The 14,218-nt window shown below is 43.4% G+C and overlaps 1 protein-coding gene across 3 annotated transcripts in view; it reads right to left on the minus strand.

The window, feature by feature from the left end:
* Positions 1-14,218, minus strand: part of LOC142588196 (endothelin-converting enzyme 1-like) — a 50,472-nt gene that overhangs the window by 4,399 nt on the left and 31,855 nt on the right. For all 3 annotated transcript variants that reach the window (XM_075699722.1, XM_075699721.1, XM_075699723.1), the window contains 9 exons: positions 13,068-13,151; positions 11,778-11,887; positions 9,817-10,051; positions 7,962-8,138; positions 5,393-5,505; positions 4,135-4,193; positions 4,001-4,052; positions 3,427-3,494; positions 1,276-1,373 (listed from right to left, as the gene is read on the minus strand). In XM_075699722.1, coding sequence (XP_075555837.1) covers positions 1,276-1,373; positions 3,427-3,494; positions 4,001-4,052; positions 4,135-4,193; positions 5,393-5,505; positions 7,962-8,138; positions 9,817-10,051; positions 11,778-11,887; positions 13,068-13,151 — 996 coding nt within the window. The remainder of the gene's footprint in view (positions 1-1,275; positions 1,374-3,426; positions 3,495-4,000; positions 4,053-4,134; positions 4,194-5,392; positions 5,506-7,961; positions 8,139-9,816; positions 10,052-11,777; positions 11,888-13,067; positions 13,152-14,218) is intronic.

Genomic DNA, 14,218 nt, shown 5'->3' on the forward strand with positions numbered 1-14,218 from the left:
GGAGCACTGACTGCACATGGGAGGGTGCACAGGGACACTATAAGCGGTCTCTTAAGCCGGTGCCTTTCAAGTAATGTACTAGTGTACGAATAGCCTTTTGTGCCAGTGACGGGTGTGGTCACAGTCCGAGTATCTTTGACTCAGAGAACGGTCTCGAGTCCAGTCAGTTTAAAGTTGCCTGCAGAGAGAGGCACTGTACGTCGTAGCGAGGGCAGGCACACAATAGGTGCTCAATGGTTTCCACACACCTAACAGAGTCCTGCATCGGGCTCCCGGCCATTCCCATCATAGGAGCAATAGTTTGTGAACAACACTCCCAGGCACAAGCGGCACAGCAAGGTTGTTTTGCCATGGGAAAGACTAGACGACAGTTGTAGCCTTGGCGAGGGGTCCAGCTTATGCAAACGGCAACTGAAGGCACTTGAACTCCAGAAATCTTGTGGTTTTTTGCATGCAAGCAGTCAAAGTTCCCTGGCAGCATCTGACCTCCCCAAAGGCATTGGACGCATCTGGGTGTCCTTGTGGGCAGACTGGGCAGCCCTGTCAGCAAAGTCATTGCCAGCAAGGCAGATTTTTCACAGTGGAGATAGACTGGGATGTGTCCATAGCAGAAGCTCACTGAAGCTGGAGAAAGTGCAAGAGGTAGGGAGACATGAAAAAATAAAAGGCAAAAGGGAGTGGGGGAAAATGAAAGAGAAGGGGCAACAAAAGAGGGCAGCACATGTGCTCCTGCTCACACACTGTACCTCCTCTAAGCTTCTGTAATGAGTGTTAGCTTTAATTCTTCCTGTTTTATAGAAATACTTTCTTTCTCCTGTGTTGAACTTGTATAAAACACACTGAAATCTTGTAAATTTTGTCTTGAATGGCCAGGCCCCCGCTGGAACAACATAATAAACAGTTGTTTCAAGAAGGGTGTCCACTGCTCAAACCTGATGGCAATCAAACTAATACAGCACCAGGAGTGCAACCATTTCATTGTCAGAAAGGAAAAAGGTGAATTTCTGCTGATGAATATCTCAACAATTAATTATGTTTCTAAAATCGTGAAATGCTCTAGCCTCCTGTAGTTCCATGCTTTAATACTGCCATTGCAATATGAACCATTACAAAATGAAAAGAAAGTTAATTATCCAATCATAGTTATTTAGTGTGTGTGGGGGGGGGGGGGCATACACACATGTACGCATGTTTCACACACAGAATTCATTTATCAGTGAAGTAATAGCTGCTGCGCATGACCCTGGACAATGGTGACTTGGCCATCGCCCTCACCATCTGGTCGCGCTTCTCCTCAAGACAGGCCATGCTTTCCTGGAAAGCAGCCCGCGTTGCTTCTGTCCACCAGAGGCCCTCCGGTTTGTACAGGCCAGCTGCAGCAAACAGGTAATGAAAACTCTAAAGCAATCTATATGCACCACCACACACCAATGCCCAATTGTTGACCACAGGTTTCACTAGTTTCATGCAATAGAGAAACAAGCCACAGGTGGGATTGCACCAAGCACAGACATACCATGCGGCGAACCACACTATCATTTGGTACCTTGAACACCATGTTTAATAAAACCATGTAGGCATTACACATCTAAGAGAGGATGGTAGCTCTCGAACTTTCATGCTTCCTGTGAAATGAACAATACCTTATATTTTGCCGCATGATGCTACATACAAGCCATTAAATATTCTGTCAACTTCGGGCATATTTCCCACTCTACCTCGGCAGGATATCACATGCATTCACAAAAATTAAGAGCAGTACCGAAAGACAGTAGCAGTTATGACATAAAAAAAAGCAACAACTCACAGGTCAATATGCTTCACTCAAGCAACTGTAATGTGATGGCATTAAAGACATTATCATTCCATAATTATGATTATTGACGCCCCCATGAAGTTCTACGTCATGGTCATTTGTGATCATTTATTATATTATGGTGTACTGCTGCTGTATACAAGTGTACAATGTCAGCTATGGTCAGCCACAAACACAGTGATGCTAGAATTGCGAAACAAATGCAATGTGCATAATTAAAGACCGTCCAGTCCTCAACATTTTCCGCAACAGCATCTACAAGCTGGGAACTAGGTTTGCTTTGTTTGTTCATGTGTCTGTTCACAAAACCTTTTTGTTACGCTAATGACGGAAGCTGCAACCATAGTCATTACTGCATTGTCATCAGGCCATCTATAGTCATGCTCAGCTTCACGCTCACCATAGGGTGAATAAAAAGGAAAGGTTGGCCCACCACTGCCAATACATAGCTCATGCTACAGGCAATCCAAACCCTAGCAAATTGGCTCATATACCCCGCGCAGTAACCCAGTGGCTACGGCATCGTGTTGCTGAGCTTGAGGTCGCAGGCTCCATCCCAGTCGCAGCGTCCGCATTTCGGTGGACGAGGAACGGAATAACGCGCATGTGCCATGCATTGGGTGCACATTAAAGAAACCCAGACAATAAAAATTAATGCGGAATCCTCCCATAATCAAGCCATGGTTCTGGCCCATAACACACCAGAGTTATTTAAGGAACTGGCTTATATAGCGTGGCATTTTGACCCACAGGGTATAGCCAGTGAGAGCACCTCTGTTTTATGTCACCAAACAGTAAATCATGCCATAATACCTGTATACATACACAGTAAAACATCGCTAAGACAAAGCTGAAGGGGGAGCCGCAGCTATTTTGTTATATGCATCATCCGTTATATGCAAAGGTGTATTTTAACACAATCCCCTGCACTTTTACATATTTATCAACCGTCATGCCAAGTGCCCAATTGCAGCAATAATGATCACGGGACTATGTCTGAGCCAATGACAAAAGGAGACAATTAATGGGAAATTAAATGGTTCGTTTGAAAATATGGCCCCAGGATGCGTAAAACCACTAGACTGTACATGTGCAACAATTCACCATGAGGTGAAAGCGCTAGAGAATGTGCTTGGCTGTCAATTCAGCAGTGCAGCTGGTTTGATGCGTTACTAGATGATCAAATACTCGTGGGAGTTTTGTACTGCTGGGTGAGACAAGTGAGACAACACAAGCTACCAGGTTTCACCCTAATTGATTTAAAACAATCACTAAGCCTTCATTCGGGACTAGAGGAGGTTCGTTATATACATTACAAAAAAAAAGTTCTGCTTCTTCAAATCAAGCTTTTAACTGCATGGGTTTCCATGGATATTTTAACGGGAATAAAGATTACTTGTAAAGCTAATCGTACTAAAAGCACAAAAAGTCAATTTCTATAAACCCCAATATGTAAAGGTATGGTGGGACACATCTGCCTGTGAGAGAAGTCTATCACGCATTAACTTTTCACTGACTAGTGTTGTTGAGGGGCACTAGGTGAAACGAAAACTTTTTCTAGGAGCAAAATGCTACACGGCTAAGTTTATGACAGCACCGAGCCAACTCACTGTTCTCCAAAATGACCCTGAAGAAGCAGCCAATGAGCCGTGGCCCGGCACGCGGCACGTGGAACATCCTGCAAAATTATTTTTGCCAATTCAGTCTTAATTCTGTCCTAGGGCAGTTACTTGCATTCTTTATGAAAGTGGCAACATGTTCAACACATCGGGGAGCCTCAAGAAAGTTTGAAAGGCAATAATGCCGAAGTATTGAAGTGAACACTAAAGAGCCTCGTATGGCAAAAAGTCCAGCGCTCTCCACTATATGAAGTTTCTCACTGCACCGATGTTGTTTTGTGATGTTAAATTACATCAACCAACCAATCAAACAATCCTCAATTCTCCACTGACACATGCCAGCTGAGAGTGCTCACCTTTACATGTCACATCAGCGCACACAATGAATAAAGCATCAACATTGCGTGAACTTTTTGAAGAGAGTCCTGGTTTCCAAGTGCAGACTGATTAGAGAGTTAGATTGTTAAATGTGTCTGGGCAGCAACAAACATAACAGCATTGTTCTATCACAAGTGGACGCTAAATTTACCAACAAGCAATCAGAAACAATGTGTGAAGGGCATACCTCTCTGCCGGGCTTGTAGGAACGCTTAGGTTAAAGAAACCCACGGGAACATCTGCAACGCAATAAAAACAAAGCACAATTCAACATATGAGGAAAAGGAGCAAGATAACTATGACATCTTTTCTATCACTTACACACCACATCTCTTCGTGGGTAGTAAACGCATTCTGGGTCGAAGATGGAGTGCTTCCACCTGCAGTAAAAAGTGCATAACACTTTGGCCTGTCGGCAGTTTCAGAAGCAGTTTTCAACTACAAGTTTAACATTTCCTTCCTGTCTAATCCCTCATGTGACTTCTTACGTAATCAAGAGTGACTGTAAGGTAGGTGCGATGCCAAGTTCTTAACTTCAAGCCATATAGGCCCACGTTGTTGCCTGGAAATTTTATGTGCTCTCAATCAAAGAAAATCAATGCAAAGAAATATTTTGGAGACCAGTGAATCAAGAAAAAGTTCAATTTCCCTATGACATGGTCATGCAAAATGGAATTGGAACGTTCAGTGGACTGACCAAACACCACCACCTGGACTGTACCATTAATTTTCTGCTACAGGTCTAGACCGTGAAAAAAATAATTTCTGTAGAGCCTGTTGCCACCAAACGTTTGCTTCCAACTGAAGATTCAGTACTGTTCAATAACCAATGGTTAGTAATACATGTGCACACACAAAGACATGCATACACATGCTTACATAAAGAAAGAAATGGCAAGCATTAGGCCTAGGTGGCAATTATAACCCAGTTTTAAGCAAGTAGTTCAACTCAGGAAACTAGAAGATTTCACAAAGCTGCTGCATATGTTTATTTTTCAATGGCACGAATCAGACACACAAGGAGAATGAGGGACACATACACACACAAACTGAGTGTTTGCTTCACACCACTGAAAATAGTGCAAAGACCATACTAATCATACCAACGTGACCATACTAACTTTCACAGAAAACCATACTAACTTCCTCAGAAACAAGTCCCTTTGGCAAAGATAATTCTGTTGTTGCGAGCAAAAATAAATACATAGAATTCAATCTGTTGCAAAATTTGAAAAAAATGAGTAAGAGATTTTGAAACCAGTTGAAGTTACCATGGAACAAATAATTTGTTACAGTGCAATATGCAGGCCTTGCAGTATATGCTACACAATAGCTGAACAAGTAAGCGGCAAGAAAGTAGATCAGGCATATATGCTTCACACTAGAACCTCGTTATAACGAAGTCACGTACGAGGTTACTATACCTTTGTTAAATCCGATATTCGTTATAAGCATACAGTTGTTACACGCAGACATTGATGAAACACTCTTTACAATTGCTACATTATATCTGATAATAAGGTATATCTGTGTTCATTGCATCGAGGTTCAACTCTGGCCCCAGCCTGCGCTCACTCACCTAGGCAGAAAAAAATTGAGGGTCTCATCCTGCTCCTTCATCTGTGCCAGAAAGCCTCGAAGTCGTATGTAGTACTCCATTATGTCTCCTTCCCAGGTGACACTTCGTTCCAGCTGCAACAAATGGTAACACAGCAAAGAGAAGGGAAGCATTTGAGGCTACCCGATGCAGGGTGCATCCAGGCAAACAACCGGGAACAGGTCTCACTCATCCTTCATAGAGATTGCAAATCATGCAGCTCGCAATTCCCGAAACAAAGCTTGAACCTCAAGGGAGTTAAGAAGTCGATGCTACTTTACACAACTTCCTCACCCTATGATAAGAGCACAGCATTTCTTGCTTATTGTCATTCAACATTCACTGCAAGATAACAAAAAAAAAAAACAACTATACTTCATGCTGGTGAAACGCATGGCTTTTCAATGGACAGCGACACTTCCAACGCAAGGCCCTTCGAAACTTCAAACACTTGTGTCGCGAACAGTGTAGCAGGGTTTCATCTTGGAAAGAGCTGATTCATTGTGGCATGCTATTATATGTGGCTAGGTGGACACCCAATGTCGAACATTCAGATATGTGCACAGAATTCAAACAGCTTTAATCGAGGTCTGTTACCTTTATGAGGACACAAGTAGTATTTATTGTTTTACGAATGTCTATGTAAGCTGGAGAAATTACTATTATATTGATCTGATAAATCTATTCACAAGTCATAACGCAGCAAAGGAAACTCGGTGGCAATGTTGGGATGTAGTATAAACCATATAAACTCACATAAAAAACTGCACTAAATTATAGCATTCACCAAGATGAAAAATCACCACTTACCACTGCTATATCGTATAACTTGAACAATCTTCTTGCTCTCCATATTTCAACAAACAAGTTTGTGTTCTTGTATGTTACATAACCATTAACTGGGGGATTTTCGAACTGATTCTTAAACCCTGCGACTTCTTTCTGTATAAAGCCACCTCTTTTATCATTAAAGTGGAATTCAAACTGGTGTAAGCTAACCCGTAAACTATTAATTAATAGGTCATTAATAGGTCAATTAGTAGGTCAATAGGTCAATTAATAGGTAACTTATTCAAGTGAAATGTACAGGGATGAGTGTCTATCGCTTAAAATCGTAGAAAAATTATTTTGCACTTGCTGCTGATCTTTTCTTACCGATGTTTTACAGAAAGATCACATTTTATGGTATGGATCATTAAATGTAACACTTGACAGGTACAGTCACTTTCCTGGTTCTTATTAGGGTTGCATCGTAATCCAGAGGAACAGGGAAAACGAGGCAACCCTCCCAGCAGCCAACAGGCAGCAACACAAGTCTATGCTAGCACAGCCTCAGCAGCAGCTATAGCTTCCCCACAGACGAAGGCAACTTCGAATTTTTTTTTTTTCTTAGAAAACTAGGCAAGTAACTGTGCCTAGCGTTGAAGTGAACTAACCAGTCAATAAAATGTGGCCTTTCTGCAAAATTTCAGCAAGAGCAGAACAGTGGTAAGCACAAAATCATTTTTCAACAATTTCAAGAGAAAAAATGCAAGTCCCTGTACATGCGCAGTATATCTTCAGAAACAACTTTCTTTTTTCCTCATTTCTTCCTAATACTACTAAACATTTCTCGCAGTACCGGGCATGTCTATTGAGAAAACATGGGAGAACAAGTTCTGTTTTGCTCAAACAAGCGTACAAATGCGTAACTGTGCATGGGCAAACCACAGCAGTGGCAGAGTGCAAATATGCACCAGATTATCTTAGCTCCCCCCACCCCCCACTCCTCCCAGCTGCACAAGCAACACAATTTTCTTTTAAATGTAGTAACACCCACACATACGATGAGCACAGCGAGCATGTGATGCATGGCAGGAACCAGTTTATTAAATGCAGCGTAAATAACGTGAATGACAAGTGAACCCTAATTTGTAGAAAAGCACCACCGTGAACCAGATGAACTGCAGAGCCAGCCAAATACAAATGCATGATAGAGTGCTTTCACTTGTAAGAAGAGGAACTGCATGTAAATACATGTCACATTTGTGGCGTACAAGAAAAAATATAATTGGCTAAGTTTACCGCGAGATGCACAGCACGGACTTGATTGCAACAGACCAGTCAAATCGGAGTGTCCACACAAATGATAAAAACACTTCAGCACAACTGTTTGTTGTTGCCTGATCTGTTCCAACGTGTTTCACCGCATCAGCCTAAAGTGCACTTTCTGTAACAGGTGCAGAACATTGTTGTCATGCTGCTTATTCCTCATTAGGAGAGCATCAGTTAGACTGACAACAATGAATTCATAATTTCACCATTCAAGTCCCTGCCAACAAACCTCAACATGTTACAATTCAAACATTTCAATACATGTTCAACCTGTTTTAGCATAGAGTAAAATCAAAGAGCAAATCAGTTAGGCATTACCGTGAGTGCAGTCAGTAGCTATAATCATGTAAAGTGAGGCCTATCTTAGGTTGATAAGGCCTTTAGTATGCTTTGCACACAATAAAATCAGTGGTCCCATATCTTCTTCACACAAATTAAAGCTCTCAGAAGCTCTCACCTTCTTGACATACGCATTCAAGTTTTTGGGGTCAGCCAGAACGATGGGATAGAAGGTGTAGACCTTGGTATCCCTAACTTTAATCTTGGCGATGATCTTGGACCAGGCATCCAAAATGCTCAGACTGTCGATGAACTCGACAAGGCCATTACGCACTTCATCCACCATGATGTCCCCCTGCAGATATTTTTAAATAAATAGAGAAAAATGCCTGTTAGGATGAAGGCCACAAACAGGCCCAATCCAAAATATGGCAAATAAGCAAGAGAGGCCAAGACACTCATTATTAACCACTGTAATCCATTAGGTAAAGTACCATTAATAAGGGCAAAGCTGCACCGTCAATGTACCTAACTGATATAAATTCGTGGCACAGACTACTGAAGCAACCTTGGCAATTCTGCAGGGCTGGTACTACTTGTCTAATTTTTTAATTAACAGCCTTTAAGTAGCACTTCTGGTTAGTGCGTATGACACAAATAAACCCAAGCACATGGCCTCCAAGATTTGCAGTGCAATGCAGGTGTCACCTGATCTCAAAGGTCATGCCCAGATGCTGCACCAGTTCTTAACCTTCCAGGTTTTGTATCATTTCTGACAAGCATTATTCACAGCATTTTTTAAAAATCGGGTTTGGTATAAAAACGTGTATATTTTGCAAGGTTTTGACGACACATCCGCTGGTATATTAAGCCCAACATTTTGCACAGAGGATGCTCTGTATACTTTCTAAAATGAGTCCCTTTAAGCCATCCGAAATTTCATCGCAGTTTGCTTTAAGTAGTCAACACTAAAAGCAATAAAGTTCTTTGGCATGACAAACTGTGCCCTACAAGAGTATCAAGAATTCACTAACAGAATTTTTGGTCGTAGCAAGCACACTATCATAATTTCTGTGTCATGCAGTGCTGAACATTTCCTTTTAGAGAGAGAAACATCAAGCTCTCGGCATAAAGAAACATGTACAGGCTGTTGTATGAAAGAAAGGCCTTGCACTACTTCTTGAGCAAAGAATATAACCTGCGCAGCTGCTCCCCTTTAGGACTGGCACACTGATGACTCAGCTGAAAGCCAATTCATGCCACATTTTTGAAGCTGACAGTGCTCATAAAACACGTAGCAACAAATATTGCATATCCTGTTTTATTTCTACATCACTTGTCCTGTTTTACAGCAATAATCTGACTGTCAACACAATACACAAACTAAGCCAGCAAGAAGCTCTTCCAAACAATAAAGAATGCACTAATTTTGTGCCTAACATAAATAGCCTCTTGTGGAGTACTGTGTAGTGAATCACGTCCAAGCTAATAATGCCACAGGATTACGAAGGGATTACGCTCCAAGTGCAAAACCAGTATGAATGGGGCCTCATCCTATATGTACTACAATCACCCACACTTCTGTCTAGAGTGCTCAAGCGCGTGGCTACAGAGTAAAGAAACCACAATAACACAGTGGTTGCCAAGTTCAAGGTCAGTTCAAGATCAGTTCGAGGTCAGGTTGAATACGCTGTTGCTCAGGTGTCCTTTGCATCGCAGTGCACTGAGTCAGTGCTTTAAGCAGAAGTGCAGGTGACTGTACATGTCAATACTATTGCGCTGAAAGTCAAGGCTGGTAACATCTCTGAGGACTATAATGATGTCCACAGGACAATAAATGAACAGTGAGATAAAATTTACATCACCTCTGAATTCGATGACAGCATAAAAGACCGTGATGCTGAGGCACAAGTGGAGCTGCTAAACAAGTTGCTGCGTGATACGTTGCTCACAACTACAATTTCTGTGCGCCTCTGAATGATGCTCAGTGCTTCATACTAATCAATGTTGAAAGAGAGTCTTCCTTTACGAACCATGACTTCATCAAAGATGGGGCTTCCTTTGAAAACCTGTTCGTAGGCCACCTGCATCAGGTTGGGCAGGGTGCGCTCTGCCAGGCGCAGACAGACACGCCACCGCAGCGGTGTCCCCCAAGTCACGGTCTCGCCCGTCAGGGATCCCAGGAAGGCACTGGACGCATCTGGCACGTCCAGGAATGGAGCCAAATGAAGCAGTGCCAGTAGAACCATGTACTGGTGCAAGGCTTTTCTGCAGTGACCACACAACAGTGATATTTTTTTGCTGCCCAGTAAGTAAACCAGCAGGCAGTGGAATGGCCCTAAGGTTCACCTGGCAAAGAGACACAGGAACTGGCTGTATACATGATTACACTGTTAAAGGGAATGCATAGTATTCTGACGCCATTTGCTTGACACCATGCCAAGTGATGGCAGCACAGATGGCTTCACGCATGTGCAGTGGATAGAGACGGGGGCACTGAATTCGCATCATTTGGAATTCTGGACATTAACTGCAAAATGGTGGATCCTCATGGACAAAACTTTTTATATGGCATATTATTTCTTTAACCCATAAAATGGCTAACATATTGAAGTGTCATTTGTCACTTTGTCTTTGCCACTTATGCGTGGTACATTGTTTGCTGCTCTTCTTTTTTAGTTATGTATTTGCTCTGCATTGAGTGGGTATGTGCCCCTGGCAGGGAATACTGCTGTGGATGTTGTTATACATGTTCTTAAACCCTCAGTGAAGAAGGGGCCTGGTCCCTCAGTGTCCCGGAAGTAGGCCAAGAAAGCCTGCAAGTGCAGCAGAGCATTCCCATACTCGAAGTTTGATGGCAGAGAAACCTACTCGTCCAGGGTAGGTTTATGGAGGAGGTTCCCCAGTGTCTGGGCTGGTACGTCCCAGGTATCGGCAAAGTAAGGGCCACTGCACACCAACTGGTGCACTGTCCCCAGCACGAATGAACACCAGGGACAGGCCTGACACAAGCCTGATGTGGAGGACCACACCTAGGTGGCTGCAGTCTTGCTGACTCCCAAAACTTTTTGAGGAAAGCAGCCCTCACCTGAGACAGCAGAGTGCCAGTCAGCACCCACCGAATCAGCACAGCATCGAGCCTCTGTAGCTTTGTGTGGGGGCTCCTGTATTTGCCTGGTTCAGGGTTTGCCTGGTGGTCAAGTAGCTGTCAGCGAACGCGGTGAGCATGCTGCCATGCCTCCACAATGTCCAGAGGCAGTTTGGAAAGATGCTTAACCCTTGGTATGCACCAAGATGGATCAACGACAGAGCTTTGTGTACAGCGCAAATTGGTGGAATACAGCAAAGTATGCATTACCTTGTGAGCTTCCTCATTGCCCAGAATTTCCTTGTGCGCTGGGAGCCGGTGAATGTGTAATTGGTGCTCGGATGCCCACAGTCTTTAACGGCTGAGCAAATGTGATGGAGTGTGGCGTAGTTCTATTTATGTGTGAATTGAATTCTGGGGTTTTTACGTGCCAAAAGCACAATTTGATTATGAAGCATACCATAGTGAGGGACTCTGGATTAACTTTGACCACCAGGGGATCTTTAATGCGCCCCCAATGCACAGGACAAAGGCGTTTTTGCATTTTATTGCCATCGAAATGTGGCCGCGGCGACTGGCATTTGATCCCGCAACCTTGTGCTTAGCAAAGCAACAACACTATAGCCGCTAAGCCCTATTTCTGTGTGCTGTCTGCTTCAAAATAGTTGTGACTTAGCACTTGTCCTGTGTCCTGTCCCATCTAAAGTGTGTGTTTGTTACACATGGAAGTAAGCCACTGAATTTCACTCTTATGACGCCATAAACCTGGAATGCCACATGTGAGCCATGTGTGCCTTTCAATTTTGGCCAGGTTGCTCATCAGTGCAACAGGACCACAGTGTGTTGGGGTCCTTCCCCTGTTGAATCCCTACATGCAATAATAATCAAAGTGGAATGCTGTCACACCTGTCTGTGGCCAGGAGCTTGTAGACGAGGTCCACGAAGCGGGGTGCCTTGACAAGCAGCCGAGAGGATGGCCGCAGGTATTGGTTGCTCACGAAAAGGCCGTTGAGCAGCTGCACTGACACCCCCGCCCCGCCATGACAACTGTTACAGCGCACAGTGAAACCTCCATTAAAGGCAAACTAAAGACAATGATTACACGTGAAAGGTTATTCATCTGGAATACTTAAAAGTGCTGGCTTTTTCTTAGCTCGTTACTCAGTTTTGTGTCGTCAGCACTGCCATAGCCATCCACAGCGCAGACCAGAATGTGCTTCCATTAACAGATGTGCATGTAATGCCGCTTGCGCTTCCACCAATGAGTAAGAAGAAATTGGTCACAGTTCCTAGTGACACCACCAGATGGTGTTGCCCTCTGTGCATCATGGGTGGCAGAACTAACCAATTGTGTCAGCAGTGTCATGGAATTTTTTCCACGGCACGCTCACACCTCGTCTTTCTCTTTGTGAGTCAGTGCCAGCGCGGAGGTGAGTTGCTCGACATGCTACTGCGGGCCCAGCTGCACCAGTGTATGTTTAGAAAAAGAGTGAGCCCTCAAGCATCAGGGAGGAACGTAGTAGTTAAAACTAGGACGCTATAGAACCTCCTTTACATGTACATTTAGGAAGCAGGGGCTTCAGACCCCCCAAGCAATTTCAGCGAGCTCAAAATCAGGACTGAAAACACCTAGCCTGCACCACAGCGAACAGTTAAACATTTGCATTACACATTTGTAACCATCCTGCAAATTGTTTATTTTACAGTTCATTTGGCACAAAGAGATGGTTTGTTATAAAAAAATGTTGCGTATAAATGCCACCAGGTGCTTTCCTTTCTTAACTTCTCTCATGCTCAAACCACAACACCAGCTGCATTACTGCATCCAAGTATAAGAGAAGACAAGGGTTACATTGGCAAGAAGGCAATGAATATTAATTCTGTTTACAAGATCGGACTCAGGTGAAGTGACGAGACATTATCTCGGTGCCAAGAAGTTGCTGATTGGCTGACTTATGGAGTTTAATGTCGAAGAGTAATAGAGTAGCTGTAAGTTGACGAATGTGAGGTTCAATGATAAACAGTGCTCTCTTCAAAGACCTGCGGTGACTCCATACTGAATAAACAGGATGGCAGGAGAAGCAAGCATGACTGGGTTGACTCGCTCACGCTGTGGCAGCACTACCCGATTCACCGTGCCTGCACGTTTAGAAGCAGTGCAGCCTCAGCTGAAAAATAGAAGATGGGAATGATTACCGGGTGCAGCCTGTTCAGTTCCTGGTAGCTGTGCATCTCGTACAGGCCCATTCGGTCCGAGATGTGGCGGTGGGCTACAGAGACCTGCACAGTTGCACAGGGACAGTAAGTAGTACGGGACGCCTTAATTTCAGTTGTCGTGATCTGCGATGTTGAGGACCGTTGGGTAGCTAATGAGGACACTTTTGGGCCCCTACATATTGTGGTACCAAGTTAGCACACTAGAGTATCATAAGCACATCAGCCCAACTATTCTGCTAATCGAGGACAGGCACAGTACATTGGCCGTATAATTGTGTCGTATACTTGCATAATTATCATACTGAGATGACCATGTCAGTCATGCCTTCACTAAGATCACATATGTGAGAGTGTGAGCACAAAGACTTCAACAGAGCATCTTTAGTGGCTCTACCTCATTCAATGCATACAAATTCCTGAAGATTTAGAAAAAGCAGTTATACCGAGATACACAGACATTGGCCTGAGCTCAGAAGCTCTTTTTCAATCCAGGTCACAAAGGACTGGTACGGCACCACTGTATTCTTCAATGCATTCGGACAGCAGTAACTTAGGGAGCTTAAATTTGGAGGATGACATGGAAATGTCAAAAAATGTAAAACATAACTTCATGCTTCGTGGCCAGCTGTTGCGACTATAGACTTTTTTCAACCTCCATCACTTTCTTCTTCGTCCCCTCCCTGAGTGCTGCCTGGCAAGTCTCCTCTTTCTTCGCATGCACACAAGCACAGTAGTGAGCAGTCTTCGTCACAAGCAAGAAGCGCGTCGTTGCTTTGAAAAAAAAAAAGGTGTAATATGTTTGTGTGTCCCAAGCAAACAAATTACCAAGCTCTGCAATACCCTTTAAAAGAATATTTACGGACTATTGTGTTGAAAGTGTTATGGATAAAATCATGAAGGGAAACCATTGAAATTGTTTGGATGTGAAGCATCACTTGCCCATTATATGTGATTGCTGTTGTAGAAGCAGTACACTTCTGGACTCACAAACAAAAATGAAGATGTTTCTTTTTTTATTCTTTTTTTTTCTGTTGTTGCTGTATGGTCAGCTAGTTAGCCTACCAATATCTCTATAGCATTATATCCAGGGAAAACACGGGGAATGCGGGAGATAAAAATTCAAGACGATG

Source organism: Dermacentor variabilis, chromosome 7 (assembly GCF_050947875.1).
Source record: "Dermacentor variabilis isolate Ectoservices chromosome 7, ASM5094787v1, whole genome shotgun sequence".
Taxonomy (NCBI): Eukaryota; Metazoa; Arthropoda; class Arachnida; order Ixodida; family Ixodidae; genus Dermacentor; species Dermacentor variabilis.